Source organism: Trachemys scripta, chromosome 1, assembly GCF_013100865.1.
Source record: "Trachemys scripta elegans isolate TJP31775 chromosome 1, CAS_Tse_1.0, whole genome shotgun sequence".
Taxonomy (NCBI): Eukaryota; Metazoa; Chordata; order Testudines; family Emydidae; genus Trachemys; species Trachemys scripta.
This window is the reverse complement of record NC_048298.1, coordinates 87075856-87099393: the sequence shown is the minus strand read 5'-3', so window position 1 is coordinate 87099393 and position 23538 is coordinate 87075856. Positions and strand designations below refer to the sequence as shown.

Sequence of the window (23538 nt, the reverse complement as noted above, 5' to 3'; positions counted from 1 at the left end):
GATAAGGATATACTCAAATACCAGAAGTAGTTTAGGGGAGCACAGATTGTTGTTGTGCAACTGCTATGGTTTCCTTCCAGTTGTTTTTTTCTTTCCAGGTAGTGATCCTGAAAGATCTCAAACACAATGATGGGAATTTCACAGAGAAACAAAAGATAGAACTGAACAAGGTAACTCTTTCATGTAGCAGCTAGACACTACAGAGTGAAGGCAACTAATTAGTGAACCCATTCCCCCAAATCCATGTGTGTGTGTGTGTGTGTGTGTGTGTGTGTGTGTGTGTGTGTGTGTCCATCCCACAGGCTACTGTAGCCTGAGGACCCTTCTGTTTGTTATGGGGGGGGCGGGTCTTATACACAGTTCTGATTCTGCACTGTAAGTCATTGAAGTTGAGGATGACTGAGATCGCTCATGAACTTGATAGAATCTTGTTAATCCACATTTTTATAATCAGTGCTAAAAATGATGCTTTCTCTTTCCTCACTTCATACCAATCATTTAATAGTGGAGTGTTGTAGTCAAATCTCCTATTACTAAGGGCTAAATGCATCTCCGCTGTATACAAATACATCTCCATTAATTTCCACAGAGTTATGCCCTACATTAGGGTTTAATTTGGCTTTAATATTTCATGGTTTTTTAGAAAATATACTAAGTACATTTTTACATTAGGGACAGATACATTGTAAAGTATTATAAATAATTTAAATGAAACTGCAATAGCCTAACTAAATGAACAAAGTACATACTATCATGCAAGATCCTCATATTTGTATTATTTGTTCATTTACTAACTAATTTGCAACATTCAGTCATTTATAATGGGTATCCGTGTCCAGGGTGTGAAACTGTGAGGTTCTACTGCAGAGGCAGTAATGGAGACAGCGGAGTTTGGAATACAGTAAACAGTCACTCCCCATGCTTATCTCCTAGATCAGAAGGCTCTGGAATGAGAGCTACCCTTCAGCAATCACCCACTTTGGTTCTCACACACCTGCACACAGAGAACCCACACATCATATCAGGGTCTGGGATTGAGAGCCCCTTCACAGCATCAGACTTAATTTTGGCTCCCACACTGTTTTTAATGGATACATTATTTTTGCTCTAGCTCCTCCAGATCGACTATTACAACCTGACGAAGTTCTATGGCACAGTGAAGATGGACACGATGATCTTTGGGGTGATTGAATACTGTGAGAGAGGATCATTGCGGGTAAATAACTGTGCAAGCCCCTCTTACCAGTTTGTAAAAGGAAATGCTAACCTGCCAGACGGCTGGGTCCTAGGACGAGAGAAGGGAGAGGAGCAGAAGTGAAGTCAGTAATATTACTTCATAGAAGTACTGAAGTAATATCACTGACTTCTCTTCTGCTCCTCTCCCTTCTCCTGCCTGGAGTCGATCCTCAGCAGGTGTAAACTGGCATTGCTCCTGAGTCAATGGAAAGATTCTCATTGACTTCACTGGGCTTTGGATCACTCTCATAATTAAAGGATGCAGTGACAGACAAGTCAGAATGTCTTGCTAGGCTTTGCACAGTGTTCATGTAGTCAAACATTCACAGAGGCTCATTTTTGCTACTGGAAACCACAGTGGTTAGAAGTTAGATTCTCACATTTTTGTTGTTGCTGTGTAGGACAAACTTATATTCCATTCCCTAGCCTCCAAGTAACCCAGTGTCTGTCATAATTTACGTACTTCTTAAGTAAAACAGAGGGGTACCCCTTTTTAGTCATTGGCCAAAAGGCTGTGTGATTCAGAGCTTTGTTAACATTACCAAGAGATGCCTTTCCCGGCTGTTTCCTTGCTATAAGTCAGCCCCTTTGTCTCCTTCTTGTCCTCCCAGGATGTCTTAAATGATAAGATCTCCTACCCAGATGGCACCTTCATGGACTGGGAGTTTAAAATCTCTGTCATGTATGATATTGCCAAGGTAAGTGAATCAGTGGCAATGAAGCATTTATAAACCTGTCCTCATGCTATAAAACTTACATAGTGGGTAGCTATAGGTGACAGGGCTTAACACAGAGGTGGGCAAACTATGGCCTGCGGGCCACATCCGGCCCACAGGGCCACCCTGCCCAGCCCCTGAGCTCCGGGCCGGCCCCGGCCCCTCCCCTGCTGTCCCCTCTCTCCCGCAGCCTCAGCTCACTGTGCTGGCAGCGCAGCAGCGAGGCTGGCTCCGGCTGGGCGGCGCGGCTCAGGGGCAGATTTAACGGTGAAGACAGGGTGCCCTGGCACGGGCACCCCAACAACAGGGGGCCCCAAGGCCGGGCACTCGGGCAGCTCAGCACTGGCGCACCCCCCGTGGGGGGGGGAGGGGCTGCACTGCGGGGGCAGGGGAGCAGGCGGGCTGTGTGGGTGGCAGAAGCGCGGGGAACGTGGCCGGAGGACTAAGGAGGAGCACCGGGCGGCTGCGCAGCTGGCTGGAGAGAAGCAGTGCTTTGAAGGGGAAACCGCCGCTTCTCTCCGGCTGCGCGGCTGCCCTTGCTCCTCCTGAGTCCTCCGCCCATGTTCGCAGGGCCACATTCCGAAAGGGGATGAGGGTGGTCCCAGGGGAGTGATTAGGGGCAGGGGGTCTTGGGAGGGGGTGGTCAGGGGACGGGGGGGGTTGGATGGGGGGATCCCGGGGGTCGGTCAGGGGACAGGGAGGAGGGGGGGTTGCATAGGGGGTGGGGTCCTGGGGGGGGGTTAGGGGCAGGGGGTTCCGGGAGGGGTGGTCAGGAGACAGGGAGCAGGGGGGATTGGATGGGTTGAGGGTTTTGAGGGGGGCAGTCAGGGGGCGGGAAGTGGAAGGGAACAGATAAGGGGCAGGGGGCAGGCTGTTTGGGGAGGCACAGCCTTCCCTACCCGGCCCTCCATACCATTTCGCAACCCCGATGTGGCCCCCGGGCTAAAAAGTTTGCTCACCCCTGGCCTAACATAATATATGCTTTAGGCTACCAAGAGAAAAAGTGCGGTCTAGTGGCTAGAGAAGGGATTTAGGCACTTGGAGCCCTAAATTCTATTCCTAGCTCTGCTGCTGATTTATGGTGTGTGGCGTTGGGCAAGCTGCTTAAAGGAAAACTCCAATGTTTGTTCAGAATGGTAGACTCGCACCATCTTGTATCAAAAAGAACAGAATAGGGTTTGTTTTTTAAATGAACACTGTAGTTAATCTTTTATATGTAAATCTTTCAATGGCTATTAGCCAGGATGGGCAGGGATGATATCCCTAGCCTCTGTTTGCCAGAAGCTGAGAATGGGTGAGGGGATGGATCACTTGGTGATTATAGATTCATAGATTCTAGGACTGGAAGGGACCTTGAGAGGTCATCGAGTTCAGTCCCCTGCCCTCATGGCAGGACCAAATTCTGTCTAGACCATCCCTGATAGACATTTATCTAACCTACTCTTAAATATCTCCAGAGATGGAGATTCCACAGCGTCCCTAGGCAATTTATTCCAGTGTTTAACCACCCTGACAATTAGGAACTTTTTCCTAATGTCCAACCTAAACCTCTCTTGCTGCAATTTAAGCCCATTGCTTCTTGTTCTATCCTTAGAGGCTAAGGTGAACAAGTTTTCTCCCTCCTCCTTATGACACCCTTTTAGATACCTGAAAACTGCTATCATGTCCCCTCTCAGTCTTAACTTTTCCAAACTAAACAAACCCAATTCTTTCAGCCTTCCTTCATAGGTCATGTTCTCAAGACCTTTAATCATTCTTGTTGCTTTTCTCTGGACCCTCTCCAATTTCTCCACATCTTTCTTGAAACGCGGTGCCCAGAACTGGACACAATACTCCAGTTGAGGCCTAACCAGAGCAGAGTAGAGCGGAAGAATGACTTCTCGTGTCTTGCTCACAACACACCTGTTAATACATCCCAGAATCATGTTTGCTTTTTTTGCAACAGCATCACACTGTTGACTCATATTTAGCTTGTGATCCACTATAACCCCTAGATCTCTTTCTGCCGTACTCCTTCCTAGACAGTCTCTTCCCATTCTGTATATGTGAAACTGATTTTTCCTTCCTAAGTGGAGCACTTTGCATTTGTCTTTGTTAAACTTCATCCTGTTTACCTCGGACCATTTCTCCAATTTGTCCAGATCATTTTGAATTATGATCCTGTCCTCCAAAGCAGTTGCAATCCCTCCCAGTTTGGTATCATCTGCAAACTTAATAAGCGTACTTTCTATGCCGATATCTAAGTCGTTAATGAAGGTATTGAACAGAGCCGGTCCCAAAAGAGACCCCTGCGGAACCCCACTTGTTATGCCTTTCCAGCAGGATTGGGAACCATTAATAACAACTCTCTGAGTACGGTTATCCAGCCAGTTATGCACCCACCTTATAGTAGCCCCATCTAAATTGTATTTGCCTAGTTTATCGATAAGAATATCATGCGAGACCGTATCAAATGCCTTACTAAAGTCTAGGTGTACCACATCCACAGCTTCTCCCTTATCCACAAGGCTTGTTATTCCTATCAAAGAAAGCTATCAGATTGGTTTGACACGATTTGTTCTTTACAAATCCATGCTGGCTATTCCCTATCACCTTACCACCTCCCAAGTGTTTGCAGATGATTTCCTGAATTACTTGCTCCATTATCTTCCCTGGCACAGAAGTTAAACTAACTGCTCTATAGTTTCCTGGGTTGTTTTTATTTCCCTTTTTATAGATGGGCACTATATTTGCCCTTTTCCAGTCTTCTGCAATCTCTCCCATCTCCCATGATTTTCCAAAGATAATACCTAGAGGCTCAGATACCTCCTCTATCAGCTCCTTGAGTATTCTAGGATGCATTTCATGAGGCCTGGTGACGTGCAGGCATCTAACTTTTCTAAGTGATTTTTAACTTATTCTTTATTTTATTTTTATTTTATCTGCTAAACCTACCCCCTTCCCATTAGCATTCACTATGTTAGGCATTCCTTCAGACTTCTCGGTAAAGACCGAAACAAAGAAGTCATTAAGCATCTCTGACATTTCCAAGTTTCCTGTTACTGTTTCTCCCTCTTCACTGAGCAGTGGGCCTACCCTGTCTTTGGTCTTCCTCTTGCTTCTAATATATTGATAAAAAGTCTTCTTGTTTCCCTTTATTCCTGTAGCTAGTTTGAGCTCATTTTGTGCCTTTGCCTTTCTAATCTTGCCCCTGCATTCCTGTGTTGTTTGCCTATATTCATCCTTTGTAATCTGTCCTAGTTTCCATTTTTTATATGACTCCTTTTTATTTTTTAGATCATGCAAGATCTCGTGGTTAAGCCAAGGTGGTCTTTTGCCACATTTTCTATCTTTCCTAACCAGCGGAATAGCTTGCTTTTGGGCCCTTAATAGTGTCCCTTTGAAAAACTGCCAACTCTCCTCAGTTGTTTTTCCCCTCAGTCTTGATTTCCATGGGACCTTACCTATCAGCTCTCTGAGCTTACCAAAATCCGCCTTCCTGAAATCCATTGTCTCTATTTTGCTGTACTCCCTTCTACCCTTCCTTAGAATTGCAAACTCTATGATTTCATGATCACTTTCACCCAAGCTGCCTTCTACTTTCAAATTCTCAATGAGTTCCTCTCTATTTGTTAAAATCAAGTCTAGAACAGCTTCCCCCCAGTAGCTTTTTCAACCTTCTTAAATAAAAAGCTGTCTGCAATGCAGTCCAAGAACTTATTGAATAGTCTGTGCCCCGCTGTGTTATTTTCCCATCATATATCTGGATAGTTGAAGTCCCTCATCACCACCAAATCTTGGGCTTTGGATGATTTTGTTAGTTGTTTAAAAAAAGCCTCATCCACCTCTTCCACCTGGTTAGGTGGCCTGTAGTAGACTCCTAGCATGACATCACCCTTGTTTTTTACCCCTTTTAGCCTAACCCAGAGACTCTCAACACTTCCGTCTCCTATGTCCATCTCCACCTCAGTCCAAGTGTGTACCTTTTTAATATATAAGGCAACACCTCCTCCCTTTTCCCCCTGTCTGTTTCAAGGTGATAATGAAAATCTCACTTTTTATTAAAATCTCCTTAATCCAAATTGTCACAGTTTGTTGGTCCTGTTAATGACTATTTCACATTCAGTTAACCTTCAGCATTAAGAACTCTTTTAAATAACAACTGTGGACATGTTTCCCTCTCTTCTGGAATCTTACAAACAAGTTTTCTTAATTCTTTGCAGTTAATCTCCATAGGACTCCCTTCCAGGCACTGACCAACGCTGACCCCATTGAGAGTATCAGATCTGATGAGATCATACACTGAGATAGAGGGCGAATACTGACTTCAATGAAGTCACTGGCAAAATTCTTGTTGACTTCTATGGAGCCAGGATTTCATAGACAACCTCTTAGCCACTGTACTATTTATAAATGCATATGGGAGTCAAGAATAAAAGGGTTAGGAGGCCCTTTCTATGGCATATCACCTGATGTTATTTGAACCAGTCAAGATGATTCAGGCAAGTTCTCCGAGGAGTCCTCCTAAACACGAGTATTTGGTGATTTGCAGTTTGGAGCTGGTATTGTAATGGAGGGCTATGGTGTGGCCTAGTGATTACCATACACCACTCTGCTGTCATCACCTTACCTGACCCTCATGCACACACACAATTCCCTACTTTTATCCCAACAGCTCCTTCTCTGCTTACATCCGTCTCCTGGTGCACTGCCTTATAGCTCCCATTTCCCTCAATACCCAGCTCATGCATCCCTTAGACCCAATTGCTACTTCCTGCAGTTCACTAATCCAACACCCAGTTCTTGCAACCCTGCACCTTCCATCACCAGCTCTTGTTCCCTTGCACTCCAATTCCTGCCTCCCTGACTGCTGCCCAATCTGTGAATTCTGCCTTCTGCTTCCCCAGCTTCTCAGCTGACCCTGAGAGCTGGTGCAAGGCCTGATGCCTCTTGCAGCTCATTGTTTCTGTGCCAGGCAGCTGGTGCTATCTTCACTGATTCCCTTCTAGCTCCATCCAGAAAGAGAGCAGGAAGCAGCCTCTGCCACTGTAGCAGCCCCTGGTGGTGTGGAGGAGACAGTGCAGGCTCCAGCAGCAGAGGTAGTTTTGAGTCAGTGCCTGCTGCCTCTGCAGACTCATGACAGGTCCAAGGACTGGCACCTTCTTCAGCACACATCACAGGGCCCCAGGACTGGCACATCTATATTCTGTACTAGCTGCAAGTCACTGAAAAGACCTGACAAAAGCCCTGATACAAAGAAATTACAGTCATTGAGCCTTATGGGCACAAGGGCAAATGTTGCTCTTGCAAGGCTGTTGCTTGTTAAACAAGGGGCATTGTTAAATAAGCTGAAGGAAATTGTGCAGCTGAATGCAATATTTTTGTACCATATCAGAAAAATGGGCCCGTTGAAAGGGCTTGGTCAGAATTAAAGCTGAAGGATGGGATCTTCAAAAGTGCCTTGGGGCTATATTTTAAAAGGTATTTAGGTACACATCTACCCTGATATAACGTGACCCAATATAACACAAATTCAGATATAACGCGGTAAAGCAGTGCTCTGGGGGGGCAGGGCTGCACACTCCGGTGTATCAAAGCAAGTTCAATATAACGCCGTTTCACCTATAACGCGGTAAGATTTTTTGGCTCCTGAGGACAGCGTTATATCGGGGTAGAGATGTACCTAAAGATGCAGAGAGGCACCTACTGGGATTTTCAAAAGCGCCAAGCCATCTAACTTCCATTGATTTGTCCTTAAGAGATACAGGAGCATAAACCTCACTGAAAGTCAATGGGATTTGTGCTCCTAACTCACTCAGGCAATTTTGAAACTCACCCGTGTGCTTAACCAGGTTTTCTGCTTCCAAACCCGCTTCCCCAGTAAAAAGGATGGCAGTGGAGGAGAAAGCCTTCTCCGACACACCAGCTCCCCAACTTGAAGACAAGGGAGTTCTGTCACATGTAGACCACAGTTTCATTGAATCATCTCGTAGGAGGCCAAAACTGGTGAGGAGTTTCTGCTCTAGTGGATTTGCTCCCTGGGTTGGTGTCAGCAGGAGTACACACGAGATGCAGAAGCAGAAAGTGGGCCCTGAAGCTTGCAGAAGGGCCTGCCGTTGTAGGCTCTCTACACTAGGTGGTGTCAGCAAGGCTGCATGGGAGTAGCAGCAGCGTTAAGAAGTGTTTCCTTTGGACACACATTATTACGTAGTCTCTACAGGTTCCAGCATGATATATGTATGCACAGGATAACCAGTTCCAATCACATTTTTAGGGATGCTTGCATCCCCCTACGGTTGGAGTTCAAACATACCTCTGCTGTTCCTGTCTCAACTGTCTCACAACACTACCTGACTCTTCCCCTACTATAAACAAAGCACAGTTCTCTCTTGTGAAAGAGCGGCATGTCATACCCTGTGATTATGATCACTCAATTGGTATAATCCACATTCATGATTATCATCTGTCATCCTTGAGGATGACATCTGAATGTGTGTGTTTAAAATTATGGGGCCAAATTCAGAGGAGATCTAAACTGATGTCATATACACCTTCTAGCCTCCTCAGCATACAGATACGCCGCCTACTTAAATTTACACCTACCTACCAGTTGTTTTTCCTGCTACATCGCTCTTCCAGCTCCTTGACATATCAGATATGCCATCTTTGACAGTCCTAGACTAAGCCAAATTCAGAAGTGATGAATAAAGGGGTGCAAATTACGTCTGCAAGTATGTGGGTCAGAGAAAGAGAGTTCAGGAAGCCGGAGTCTAAAATCATCTGAATTAGCATAACCTGCATGCTGAGGGAACTGGAAGATTCACCTCTGAAGTTAGCCCAGAGACTGCAGGCATTATGTATTGACTAGTGTATATAGAGCTCTACCACAGACATCTAATCTGACCTTGGAAAATCCCCTTTGGTAAATTAATTCTCTACCTCATAGAGGTGTAGTGAGGATAAAATTCTTTAATAATTGTGACATGCTCAGATACTATGCTGATGAGGGCCATGTAAGTACCTAGATATATTTTATGATGAACCTTCACATTCTTACTAATGTTGGTAGCAGTCACAAACAGTCTCACTCTCTCTTTATCTCACAGGGAATGTCCTACCTGCACTCAAGCAAAACTGAGGTCCATGGCCGCCTCAAGTCCACAAACTGTGTAGTGGACAGCCGCATGGTGGTGAAAATTACTGATTTTGGCTGCAATTCCATTCTTCCTCCAAGGAAAGGTATGCAAAAATAGTTCCAATCCCAATTCTTCACATCTTCTTCCCAGCCCTGGAATAAGATTGTGGGACTATTAGGCCAAACTACAGCATGTGGGGAAATAGGTTTAAGTGAAAGCAATATGTATGTTTCTATGCAAAAGTAAACTTACTGATTTGTCTAACACATACTCACTATAATGTTGTGGAAAGTTAGATTTTCTTAGTCCACTAAGACTTTTTAATGTTTACTCTCTAAAAAGCTACATGATATCCCGTGATCTATTATGCATTAGATGTACTGAGTACAGAGAAATGAATGCATGACATTCAATACAACTTTATTTTGTATCGCACCCTTCATACAAACTGTGTCTGAAAACATTTTACTGAGTTAAATAATACAGTAACAGAGAGAAGTTATGGCAGAAGGAAAAAGTAAGCAAGTGGTAAAAAGAAGAGAGGAAAGAAAGATATATTTTCAACTGATATTTGAAAAGCACGGGGAGTTTGTGAGAGGGCAAGATAGGAAGGTTGTTCAGATGGCAGGAACTGCAGGGAAAAAGCTCTCTGACAGCATGTGGCAGGGTGGCCCCAGCTAAAGTGTCCCCCTGTGGGATCTAGGGATCACCAAACGAAATTAATAGGCAACTGATTTAAAACAAAAAGAAGGAAGGATTTTTTCACACAACACACAGTCAACCTATGGAACTCCTTGCCAGAGGATGTTGTGAAGGCCAAGACTATAATAGGGTTTAAAAAAGAACTAGATAAGTTCATGGAGCATAGGTCCATCAATGGCTATGAGCCAGGATGGGCAGGGATGGTGTCCCTAGTCTCTGTTTGCCAGAAGCTGGAAATGGGTGACAGGGGATGGATCACTTGATGATTACCTATTCTGTTCATTCCCTCTGGGGCATCTGTCATTGGCCACTGTTGGACGACAGGATACTGGGATAGATGGACCTTTGGTCTGACCCAGTATGGGCGTTCTTATGTTCTTATTTTTATATTAGTAACAGGATTTCTCTTCTTTCTCTGGTAGCTCAGGGGGAAATATTGTTACAAGCAAACTGAGAATTATTGGTTGTTAGAATTCATCCCTTGAAACAAAGTTTTTTCATCACAACAGGGTGGTGTTTGCATTATGACTGCTGTGTTGCAGCTAAGAGAATGATTTTGCTTTACATTATGATATAATAACAACATGTCATGATAGGTTGGCACAACAGAATAACACCACAATGTCTAGATATCATGGTGACTGGTGTACAAGAAATACACATGTATGTTGTTATCTAGCCACAGATGTTATGACACAATGATGTTGTCAGCCTTAAAAACATTTGGGGATTATTTTCATAGGTTCATGGAATTTAAGACCAGCAAGGACCTTATGACCATCCAATCTGACCTTCTGCACAACACAGGCCATGGAACCTCACCCAGTAATTCCTCCATCTAGCTCAACAACTTGTGTTTGAACCTAAGCATATCTGGTAGTCAGTTATCCAGTGTGTATTGAAGTCGGCCCTTCCACACAACAGCTGAACAAATATCTAAACAATACCAAGCTGTAGTGGGGATGGGCGTAACAACAGTAAAAAGATAAAATTAAAACAATATGAAGGGGGTGAGGTTCTGAAAAAGCTCCCATAAATCAGTTTAATCTCTCTCTGTATCTACCACTTCTGGCTGCTCAGATCTGTGGACAGCTCCTGAACACCTTCGTCATGCTGATGTGTCTCAGAAAGGTGATGTGTACAGCTATGGAATCATTGCACAGGAGATCATCTTGCGCAGGGAGACCTTCTACACTAACTTCTGCCGGGACCATAAAGGTAAAAGACTTAAAACCCACATCTATCTTATGCTACAACCGTAGCATTTGGAGGTTGTGTCTCTGACTGTTACATTTTCCACAACTTTTAGTGAAAAACACTGTCTCTGTTAAGTACTTGAGCTGCTATTTTTCTCACTGGACAATGAATGAAGAGTCTAATAGTAATGACACCTGGGAGTAATAGCTGTGATTTTTTAAAATAAGTTTTGTATTGTTTTTCCTTCCCTCCTTCCACCTTGCAACATTACATATTCCAACGTGTCACAATTCAGTAATACCAAACATCAACAACAAACCCACATGGACACCAAAGGGCAAAAGAAACCCAATGACATGAAATAAAAGTGCTTGGCATTTATAGGTGGGCTAGTTAGGCATTCACTACGGCATTTTGCAGATCTCACCAATAATGTTGCAAGAGAAGAAAATTTTCTTCTCCACTGCATCCATGAAACCACAGTTCATGGTACTGTTCGAAATAGTTGACAGCCTGGTAAATTCTGGTTTCCTTGGCTCAGAAACCTAATCAGATCTTTTGTGCTGCAGGGAATTTTCCACATATTTCAGGGAGAAGATTAATTATATTTGCACCAAATTGGCTGCTATTTTAAAGAGCAGATCCATGCCTTGAGGGCATTCTAGGAAGTTTTGCTACGGAGGTTATGGAGTCACTGGGTGAATATCAGCTTGTGATTTTTGAGTTGTGGACCCATACCTCTCATGGCTAGTAAAAGCAACTGGGGAAGTATTGAATCCTTTGATCCAGAAGATGGTTAGTCCCAGACCATGTGGATACAGTTAAGACTTCTATGCCCATATTTTTGTCAGGTAACTGGAGTTTTAGGCATGAATTTTGTATACACTGTGTAAACGATGAAACAGTAAGTCTATGCAACTACCAAAGCAGAACTCCATTAAAGTTCTGTTGAGGCCAGCTGGGGCTTCATCTTCAGTGGAAATTAAAAGCAACATTTTCAAAACTGCCTCAGTGACGTAAACTTAAGTCCTAGTGGGCTTCTTAGTCACTTAGGCGGTTCTGAAAATTTTAACTTTAGTCCAGTTTTCATCTGATTGTGGACAATGCATGACCCTTCCTCATATAATGAACACAACTTTTAGGTCTCTATCTGCCTGATTTGTAAAAGACTTTGCCAAAAGCTTTGTAGGCCAGTGAGATAATTGTGTTAGGTTTACACGGATAGAAGGCTTTGCTAATAAAAGACCCACAATGGACAAACTTAACTATGAAGCGTCTTGTTTGCAGATATCAAAGAAGTTTCTTTTATTGGGAAGTCAACATTGTATTGTTCCTGAAATGGACAAATTTTGTTTATATGATATAAAATCCAATAATGCCACAATGCCAGAATCCATCTATCATTATAAATTAGAATAACCACATGTATGTAAGAGTTTAGAATTCCCCAGACTGCATATTGATAACGAGTTCAGACACCTTTTCTACCGCTGAGTCATCCTGCCAAACCCTCCCTGTGTTCGTTTAAACACATAGTACAGCAGCACCTTAGCCTCCCTGTTAGCTCTTTCCCTCTAAACATGTTAGCATTTCTGGGGTAACCTCAGCATGCTCCCTGCCCAGACATGTAATGTTTATATTCTGGGAAACACAGCCTTTCAAATTGCTAACTCAATACAAATGAACATCTGAGAAAGCTCGTTTGGTGGGGAAGGGACATTTCAGATTTACTTTTGGGTTTCTGTTTGCCTAAAAAACAAACAAGCAAATCACCACCAATTTTTGAAAGTTTACAGTGCTCTACTTAGTTAGAAGATAGGGAATCATTAGCTAAACATACTATATTCACGGCATATTGGTCATCTTTATAACCCTGTCTGCCCAAGAGCATACTGTGTGTCAAATGATGCCTGGTTCTGTGTGGGAGTACAATTGGGAGCAGAGAGTATAAGTCTTATTCCCCCTTGTGCAGGGGGTAGGCACAATCCCAGTGAACACAAGGATTTGATAAGTGTAGTGTCACTACTGGCAAAGGACTCCCCAAAATGGGTGGAGAGGGGAAAGGGATATACTCTCCCTTCCATACTTCAGCCAGCAGGGCTTGCTGCATATGAGGGTGAGAGAGCAAGTTGCACTCTTTCAAAAGATGATTCAGTGGCCATGTTCTTCCTGCTGTGCTGAAGCCACGATGCCAGCTCAGGCACAATGTTCCTGGATCCTCACTGCCCGCCACCCCCACTTAGCTAGTAGCGTTAGGGTCACAATCTGTCTCTGTGTTGACTTTGACCTATGTTTTATCTTGAAGTTTCACCATTTTAGAAAAGTTTTGTCCATTCCAAATCACTTTAGTGTTTCCATCCTGTAGGCTTAGACCAACTTACTGACAGCTTTCTCAGCATCATGGGATGCAATCCATGCCTCTTGCTAGAGCTGGCTCACAGGTGACAGGACATTTAATAGTCTCCTAATATTAGTAGGGGCTAAATCTATTGGGCCTGAAGCCTCTTAGGCCATTCTGGATTCACCGAGTAACTTTTTTTAAATCTGTGGGCCAATCTTTTGTTAAAAATTTAAAGTTTCTCTTTAGCAATGATATTACATCCACCCTCCATGGAGCTTTTCCCTTTATTTTAGTATTAGGGATATATGGGTGGTTGATGTAACAGGTTCTGATATTGATTCTGATTTCAGAAGTTGGTTAAATAAGTTTAGCATACATTCAGACAGCTGAGGGGTTAGGTTTGATAGAATTCTGCCAAGAATCAGTGGGGATTGGGACTCACTATTAGGAAGGTTTTCAAAGCCCTCAACAGTTTCTCTTTTATAAATGTTTGGCTTAATTCATTAGCTAGGATCAGAGAGAGGACAGGTAACAAATGAAGAATTTTTGAATTACGCTTGAGTCATATTCTGCCTCTGAAATGAAGCATCTAGATACTATGATGATTGGCATGCTGTAAATACAATAGATAGATAGATAGATAGAAGGACCAGTAATAGGCAAAAAATCCCCCTGCTGTACGCGTAGAATCATTTGTGATATCTCTTACAGAAGCCCTTTATATGGTTGGGTTAGCAGAACATTCATTATTGCAAGTTAGGAAGCAAGCTAATAGTTTGTTGATGTCACAGTATGAATGAGTTTTGAAAACATGACCTGGATTCTGACATGTTCAGGAGTCAGAGAGTTTTGGTAGGATGGGACAGTGTCTTCCTGCTTATGGGTACAAATAAGGCAACAAACTGCTATGTTTCAAAATTATACTCAGATATATTGATGCTCTGATTTTTAAAGGGGCCGAGCATCTGCAGCTTCAATTGCCTTTGTGAGATTGTGCTCTGCACTTCTGAAAATCAGGCCATAATATCCTAATGGGCTTCTCACATTGCCTTTTACTATGGGTACACCCCATCCTCAGAAGGGCACTAATATGGCTACTGCCCACTTGAGAAATTGTCATGTCTATGTCTGTCATGCCGAATACATGCACATGTACATTCCTGTTCCTTTCATTTCTCAGGTGGCTTCAAGTCACTCTGGTCTGGCCTTGAGCCTTATAACTAGAAACCCCCCACACACAAAGTTCAGATCAGATAAAAAAACATGGGTGTCCAGAGCCATGCTTTTACTTTAGGCCCATCTCTATTTAGAAAACTACCTTGGCATACTGAACTCACCCAGAAATGCACTACCACTTTGTTGTTTAAATATTGCACTTTTTTTTTTTCATTAGAGAAACTTTACAGAGTGGAGAGTGGCAAAGGAATTAGACCCTTCCGCCCAGACCTGATCCTAGAGACTGCAGGAGAAGGAGAGCTGGAAGTAAGCCTACACTAAAGGAAAAGAGGAAATGCTTCTAGCCAGGCCAGAGATGGCTGGTGTGGGAGGATGAAGGCTATACACACTGTATGTTCCAATGCTGTGGCCTTTCAGGAAGAAAAAATGTCCCATAATTAACATCAGTGCAGTGAAATGTAATTCTCTGGACTTCTTTCCTCCTCACTCCAGTGCCCATAACACAGCATTTCCTTCTTCTGCACCTGGTGGCTTCCAACAACTACAACATATGTTAAGGGTGGGTCTTTCTGAATTCACATGGTGTCCAGTGGGAAGCGTTTGCCAATCCACTGGAAAAGAAAAGGAAAAAAAAAAAAGCAAACAACTTTTGAATTATTTTAGAATTATTATTATTTTATTGCATTAAATTTTTGATGGGACATATGGGACAAAAAAGACCCCTTTTTCATTTTAAGGAACACATGTACGTTTAGTATGGCACAGTATCTGTTTGTCTTGACCAGATGCATCATGGGGAGGGTGTTTTACCTTTGTCTGAAGCATCAGCTATTAGCCAGTTCTGCAGGTGGGATAACTTGGCTAAGTGTTTAATCATCTGACTCTACATGACAAGAGCCCAGATACTGGACTTCATTAATGGATCATCTGATCCAGTGTGGCAAATCCTATATTCTTAAGTGGAGTGATTTATGGGGTCTATGTAACTATTTGGGAAAGGGCTACTATTATATTTTGACAACACTTTCAAACAGTAATACAGTATTATTTCTATATTACAGTGGCATGTCTTTTAAAATATTGATATTATTAAACCACAATAATCAAACACTAGAGTGGATATCTCAGGGGACTGGTAATAGTATGATGTTTTATCTCTGAATCACCAGTTCCAGCCAGGACCCAAGCTCAGGGAATTGGGGATGGAATTACTAAGGCTTTCACTTCTAGGTCAATAATTACAGTCTGCTACCAGATTGGGGGATTGGATCCTTTCACTTGGCTTTCATTTATGGACCACTGATTCAAATTCTGTTCAGGTTGGTAGTCATTACTGAAGGTCAGTATCATCTGGCTGCTGACCAGTGGCTAACGTGAAGTGAGTGTTGCTGTAAGGTGCCTATAATGAATTCCCTGATGACAGATTAATAACAATTGGTCACATTTTAATAAGTTACTGGCCAAGAAGGATGGGAGAGGAATTCCATATTGACTAGTGAACAGATCCTGATCTTGCTGTTTTACTCTATTACCATTCTTTGCAAGTGCTCACCTGAATTTATCCTGGGTTGTACATTCTCAGGTGTATACGCTTGTAAAAAGTTGCTGGGAGGAAGATCCAGAGAAAAGGCCTGACTTTAAGAAAATTGAGAGCACTCTGGCTAAAATATTCAGGTAAGCACTGTGTTCCAAACTCCCAGCTACTTGGAAGCTGATAGTTATAGATGTGTATTCTGATACAACATGACTCAATCAGTGGAAAAACAGAGCTCACTGACTCGGGCAGGTGTGGGTGTGTGAGAGAGATGATCACCCAGAGCCCAAATTATTACATTGTGTAAATAGGGACTACCCAAGTGTCCGATAATGGGTCATGATGTCCAGGTTTCAGGAAATTAATGCAGTTGGATATTCTGGGGATGAGATGATTAAAAAGGTTAGGTCACTTGTTTTGGTGATATTAATGGATTCAGATGACCACAAAGTGAGGTGATTGAAAAGATCAGGTTACCCAGAGTAAGGTAATTATAGGGTTTGAGTGAAATGAGTTCCCTGTCATACTTTTTCTAATCTAGTTATTTAAAAGTCCCAAGCAATGGGTTTTCAGCCACTTCCCTTCAGAGACCATTTCACAACTTTTAAACTTATCCCCATAAGTCTGTCCCACCAACCACATGCTTTTATTTTTGTTGCTCTTCTCTGAACTTCTTCCAGATTGTCATTATTGTTCTGATAATGTGGTGTCTGTAACTGAACACAACATTCCAGATGAGGTCACACCAAAGAAGTGCAGAAAAATAGTTAGATTCTGTTTTTCCAGGGGCATGGAGGAACACACAATTCATGCTCAACAACTGTAGAGGCAGCTGCATTAGAAGGGGGTTTACCCCAGGGGAGGGTAGTTGGTTCCACTGTCACCTTAATATGGATGTTTTGCTTGGGGAAAAGGCAGTTTCCATCAGAATCCAAATTATTGGATCTTCCAGCCATCTTGGCCCCATCCATTTCATAGGCTGCATCTGCTAGCTCAGGACCCCAAGTGAAGCAGAGATTATGACTGGCTAGTGCTATATCATCTCTGCTTCTGGCAGATGGTCCATTGATGGGAGTCTTCAGTCCAGGTCCCACCAGTGGAAACCAGCAGATCTCAATGAGTGAATGTGACCCACAGCCTGTTACTTCCCCGTTTGGTGATAAGATGCCATTGCAAAGGCAGTCCAAAATTGCATTGGCTTTTTTGGTGCTATATCCCACTGCAAATTTATATCTAATTTGCTGCCTCTTATCACCTCTAGCTCCTTCTCAGGATTCTCGCTTTCATGGTACTCTCTCCCATTGAATATTTGTGTCTCCGGTTATTTTAAGTGACCTGAAACTGTGGAGATTAGCAGGGCTAGGAAAACAGGGGCTCAGAAAATTAGCAAGACAGGGTTATCTGGGTGGACCTCAGGCCTTTATGCCTTAAGAATAAGACCTTTGCTAAGAGGTGAAATTATGAGCTTTGAGCAATTTCCATTCTAACTGCAAGTGTCAAGGCTCCTTCCCCACTCTGAACTTTAGGGTACAGATGTGGGGGCCTGCATGAAAACTTCTAAGCTTAACTACCAGCTTAGATCTGGTTCGCTGCCACCACTCCCAATATGTTAATTCCCTTCCCTGGGTAGCCTTGAGAGACTCTTCACCAATTCCCTGGTGAATACAGATCCAAACCACTTGGATCTTAAAACAAGGAGAAATTAACCATCTCCCTTCCTCTCTCCCACCAACTCCTGGTGGATCAAGATCTGACCCCCTTGGATCTAAAAAACAGGGAAAATCAATCAGGTTCTTAAAAAGAAGGCTTTTAATTTAAAGAAAAAGGTAAAAGATCATTTCTGTAAAATCAGAATGGAAAATAACTTTACAGGCCAATCAACGAGCCCAGAGAACCCCCTCTAGCCTTAGGTTCAAAGTTACAGCAAACAGAGGTAAACACCCTAGTAAAAGGTACATTTACAAGTTGAGAAAACAAAGATAAAACTACCATGCCTTGCCTGGCTGTACTTACAAGTTTGAAATATGAGAGACTTGTTCAGAAAGATTTGGAGAGCCTGGATTGATGTCTGGTCCCTCTTAGTCCCAAGAGCGAACTCTCCTCAAAAACAAAGAGCACAAACAAAAGCCTTCCCCCCACCAATCTTTGAAAGAATCTTATCCCCTTATTGGTCCTTTGGGTCAGGTGTCAGCCAGGTTACCTGAGCTTCTTAACCCGTTACAGGTAAAAGGATTTTGGAGTCTCTGGCCAGGAGGGATTTTATAGTATTGTACACAGGAGGGCTGTTACCCTTCCCTTTATAGTTATGACAGCAAGGAAGCCACACTCTGAAATAATCTTCTGTAGTTCACTTTTGCCCTTGTCCTGCCAATGTGCTTTCTTCATCCTTTTCCCAATTACTGGTTCCAGTAACTACCATAGTCAGACCAATGAAAACTACATGGATACCTTGATCCGGCGTCTGCAGCTCTATTCCCGGAACCTAGAGCATCTGGTAGAGGAGAGGACGGAGCTATACAAGGCAGAAAGGGACAGAGCGGACAGGCTTAACTTCATGCTGCTCCCACGGTGAGTGTTGACCAGCAGGGGTTTCCATGCAGTAGGAAGCGTTCAATATTGACTGTAAGGCCCACTGGTGTGTAATGCATCAAAATCATTGTGGGAGGCTCCAACCACAGTGAGCATGAAGGTGTGAATAATATTTGCTCCACAGAATAAATTGTAACAGTTCACAGTGCTTGCCTCCAGAGATCCAGGTCAGACAAAATGGGCTAAATTATTCTGTGAGTTATAACAAGTGACTAAAAGCAGAATTTGGCCCATTTTCATTCTTTTTTGCCTATGATTGGCATTATCACCTTTCAAATGAGCTGTAGAACTTAGGTCCTGAACTTGTAAGGTGATTAAAGATTCCATGTCTTTATCATTTAGCCTTTACTGACTGTTAACCCACATTAGGACAGTCCTCTCCTCTTGAGGTGATAGATTTGGTTTGGTTCTGCAGGGCTCTGATTGAAAATGCTGTTTTGCCAGCAGACCATAATATTCATGGCCTGGTTGAACTTTATAATGATTTTTTCGTCCACAGCTATTAATACAGTTTCCCCAACATGTTCTTTCTTACACTTTTTTCATCTCCTACACTGCCATGGTTTACAGATGACTTGCAAGAGGGGAGCAAGTGGGGTGACTGCTAGAGCACTTCAAGAGGAAGTTTTGTGCTAATTAGACTAACTGGAACATTAAGAACTTTTACAGTTTTATGATGCCATGGCTGTGCAGGAAGCAAAGAAAGATTTGTTTGTGGAAAGCTAGCTGAGAGCATCACAGACATAAGATTGAAGTTGAGGTTGAGTGGGTTGAGGGAAACTATCAAAAGAATTTGCAAAGATTATATCAGATCCCCAGCTGGAGGGACAGCCATCTATGGAAAATGTTGGTAATATGGGTGTTTTGTTAGACTGATGACTGCTCCAGGGTGCTTTGCTAGAAGCTATAGCCAAGAGTCTTGTATCTGGTGAGATGAATGGGACAGTTTCTTTCAGATGCAGGCAGACTTCACCACCATTGTTCATGCTTCTGTCACTTTCAGCCTAGACTACTCTAATGAGCCATACAGGGAGCTACATCTTGATATCACTTGGAAACTGAAGCTGGTGCAGAATGCAGCTGCCTGCTTAGTGAGTGGAATTTCACATTAAGAGCACATAATGCTGGTGCTCTGGGATCTGCACTGGCTGCCTGTTGGGATCCAAGTGGAGTTGAAGGGTTGGGTTTCACCTATAAAGCACTAAATAGTTTGGGACTTGGTTGCCCATAAGACCACCTCTCTCCCTAAACTGTACTGCTGCAATTGTGGTCAACAGAAGCCCTTGTTACAGAAGAAATGGGGCTGTCAACAGGTCATTCTCTGTGAAGCCTGATCTGCTCTGGATCATGCTTCTCACCTGGTCTGCCAGATCAGCTAGCTTTCCAGAGAAGCTATGTCACAGCTTGCCAGGAGCAAGGCATCTTGTGCCGTATGCCTTTGCTAGATGAGTAACAGTTAGTTGAAATTAATCTTTAAAAATGGGCTTTTAAACTCTCAATAAAAATGAAGAGTTTGTTGCATGCTTAAACTGAAGGTCAAATTGTGAGCCTCTGACCTGGTCATGGATGGTTTGGGTTAACACTGGGGAGCTGCTCTCCTGCCCCAGCTTCCCCCCATGCTCCCTCTTAGCAGAAGCAGACAGGAAGTCTGATTGCCTACTGCCTCCACAGGGCTCTTCTAGCTGCTGAAGAATTAAGTCTTATTGGTTCTGCCAGTACCAGAGCCTGAGTGGCTTCTCTAAGCCATGCTCAGAGATCTGCACTCATGGCCCCTCTTTCCCAGGTGACACTCTGCCTTTGGGCAGATTTATCAGGGTATTGATGCATCCAGCACGGGGGCAGGGAAGGCCTGGTATACCTCATCACATGCTATAAGGTCCATTTGTAGATGAGGTGGATGGAAAAAGTGAGAGCAATGTAATTTATGCTTGTATTTGATATTGCGATTTTAATTTGTTGTGAGGACACAGTAGTGGATGAAATAATCCTTATACCCACAGTGTGTAAAGTGCTTTGGGATCCTCCAAGATGAATGACTCTAGAGAAACCTAAAGTTATTATCATAAGTCGTCTACCATTTTGCAAGTTCTCACTTGCGGTTTATTTAAAGATATTCGCTCTCTTTTAAAAGATGGAGGCTATCCTAACACTGATCCTGTATTTCTTTGAATCAGAGAATCAAAGGCTGCTTCCACTTTTCCTCTGTTCTATTTCCTCCATCTACCCAGCTCAGCAGATGGTAAATTTGCAGGGCTCCCAGTTCCCTCTGCACTCTACTCTTTTTTTCTGATTCCCCATACAGGATATTTGGGGAAAATGTATAGCAGAGAGGGAAAATGTGACATTGTTTGCACAGACAGAGATTAAAAGTTTCAACAGAGTTTGTCAGCTACCTAGGAACTGCTCTGACCGGTCAGTGCCCAGGAAGTCCCTGTCTAAGGCCCCAATTCAGCACATCACTTAAGCACATTGTTAAAGTTAAAATTATTTGCTAAATGAGAGCCTTAACTAGGAAGTACCTGCAGAGACTCAAAGCCCTCCCCTCCCCCGCCCCGCTCTGATCTAAAATTAAGATACTTAATCATTTAAAAGATGGGAGAAAAAAATCCAGGCTTGGTCTACACTTAAAAGTTAGGTTGACATAGTACATTAGTCAGGGGTGGTGAAAAAACTACCCCCCGTGACCGACATAGCTATGATGATCTAATCCTCAGTGTTGACACACTATGTTGATGGAAGAATACCAATGTTTACGGAAGTGGTATTCCTACACCAACAGAAAATCCCCTTCAGTTGGTGGAGGCTGCATCTATGCTACAGGGTTATGCCGGCATAGCTATGGCTATTTAACTATGCCGGTATAGTCTCTGTAGTGTAGTTATATCCCAATTTCTTATCTGTAAAGTGTGGTTGAGTGGAGAAGGGTGGTATTGTGGCAAGCCCTTTCTGATTCACCTGTAGTTAAGATTTGTAACTGAAGTATTTAAATTTGTCTTGCAATAGATGAGCACTTTCTAGCTTATGCATGTCTCAGCATGACCAATAAAATAACTGATCTATTTGAATGCTAATGATGTTGTTTGCTAGGGTTGTTTGCCTAGAACTGGCCAAACCAGTCCTCCTCATATAGCTAGGTGTCACATCTGAAAGACTTACAGGAGGATTCTAGAGGGAGACCTGTAGGTGCCATGTGCGAACAGAGGGCTAAACAATCTGGAGATAATATGAAACATCATGAATTTCCAGACTTCATGTAATCATTTTACATGATGATGGCCAAACAGACAAACTGATTTAAAAACTAGCTTGAGGATGGAATGAGGTCCTTAGGAATACAGTGAACAATCATTCACAAAATGAATTTAACACCTATTTTTAAGATGACTTTTCAGTTAATGAGGTGACATAACCAGTGAATTTTGAATGTAATGTTTACATATCTTTAGCTCCTTTCATCCTCAAGGATCCTGAAGTTTTTTACAAGCTTTACAAATGATATATATGGGAATCAATTCACCTTCTACAGAAATACAGCCACCTCTGTGGTTGCATACAGCAGCAGTTTCAACAGCAAACAACAACACTAAGGTCTTGTCTACATAGGGAAGTTAGTGTGAAGTAAACTAGGGTGTGAATTTAAAGCACACTCTCTATTTTGCTCCCCGTGTAGACACTCTTATTTTGCACTAAAATGGTCTTTGTGTGCTTTAGCTTAATATACTTCCAAAGCCCTAGGATGTGAAGAATGACAGACTGCCATTGACAACTGAAACAGGAGTGGGAATTCAGGGAGGGAGAATGTAATTAACCAATGTGAAATTTGGCTAGGACACCAAACCAAACACCCCCAGTCTTGTCAAGAACAAGATGTACAGAGAAAGTGTATGTGTGCAAAAGGACATTGAAAACTGGATTCAACTTCCAAAGCTGTCAGATGCTCACCAGACAGATTGGAACTAAGTAGAAAGAAGTATGGCTATGTCTACACAGCCCCACAGTTTGCACTATGAGGGTGTGAATTGAAGAACATTCTAGTGTGTTCTGCTGTAACTTCTCCATATGGATGCTGCTGGCGTGAACTAACTACTTCACATTAACATAGTCCTCTTTAAACAGGACTAAATTAGTACAAACTAGGTACCTTTTAGATTGCACCCACAGGATCCACACAGGGGAGTTATAGCATAGCACACAAGTGTGTGCTGCAATTCATAGCCCCATAATCGAAACTGTGAGGCCATGTAGACAAGCCCTGTGTCTCCTTGGCTTTAGTGTGCACAATTCCAAGCTAGAGACTTGAAAGCAAGTCTTGGAAGGAGACTGCCTACCTGATCCAGTCTTGTCTCTTGCTTTTCTATTATTATGTATAGGGATGCATAGCGTTTTACAAAAAATAAGAAAACTCTCTTCCCCAAGGAGTTTACAATCTAAATAAGAGCTCATAATCTAGAAGGCTCTTGTAACCAGAAATGCTAGCATGTCTGACTTTCCAAGTGCCTGTTGAACTCATCACCAGAATGTTGGTTTGTTTACTTATCAAACCTCTATTTCTGGAACACTTACTGCTGTCAGGTCTAGGAGGCTGAGTTGTCCTCTAAAGCAGAAGGTATATTTATCTCCATTTCCCTTCCACCTTTCTTCACAGGCCAGTGGTAAAATCTTTAAAGGAAACAGGGCGGGTAGAGCCAGAGCTGTTTGAAGCAGTCACCATCTACTTCAGCGACATTGTCGGCTTCACCACGCTATGCCAATACAGCACCCCCATGGAAGTGGTGGACATGCTCAATGACATCTATAAGAACTTTGACCACATTCTCGACCATCATGATGTTTACAAGGTGAACAGAGCCTCACTTACACTTAAATAATAATCAGGGTACATAAAACATCACAGACAGAGTAATTGGGAATAGAATTTGGTAACAAAGGCTC

At 42.9% G+C, this 23538-nt stretch overlaps 2 protein-coding genes across 2 annotated transcripts in view; both read left to right on the top strand.

Moving 5' to 3' along the window:
* PLBD1 (phospholipase B domain containing 1) overlaps positions 1–23538 on the top strand; it is a 133855-nt gene that overhangs the window by 47348 nt on the left and 62969 nt on the right.
* Positions 66–23538, top strand: part of GUCY2C (guanylate cyclase 2C) — a 30250-nt gene continuing 6777 nt past the window's right edge. Inside the window, exons 1-9 of the mRNA XM_034762755.1 lie at positions 66–170; positions 1112–1216; positions 1848–1934; positions 9038–9170; positions 10850–10987; positions 14701–14789; positions 16066–16157; positions 18427–18585; positions 23252–23444. Coding sequence (XP_034618646.1) covers positions 66–170; positions 1112–1216; positions 1848–1934; positions 9038–9170; positions 10850–10987; positions 14701–14789; positions 16066–16157; positions 18427–18585; positions 23252–23444 — 1101 coding nt within the window. The remainder of the gene's footprint in view (positions 171–1111; positions 1217–1847; positions 1935–9037; positions 9171–10849; positions 10988–14700; positions 14790–16065; positions 16158–18426; positions 18586–23251; positions 23445–23538) is intronic.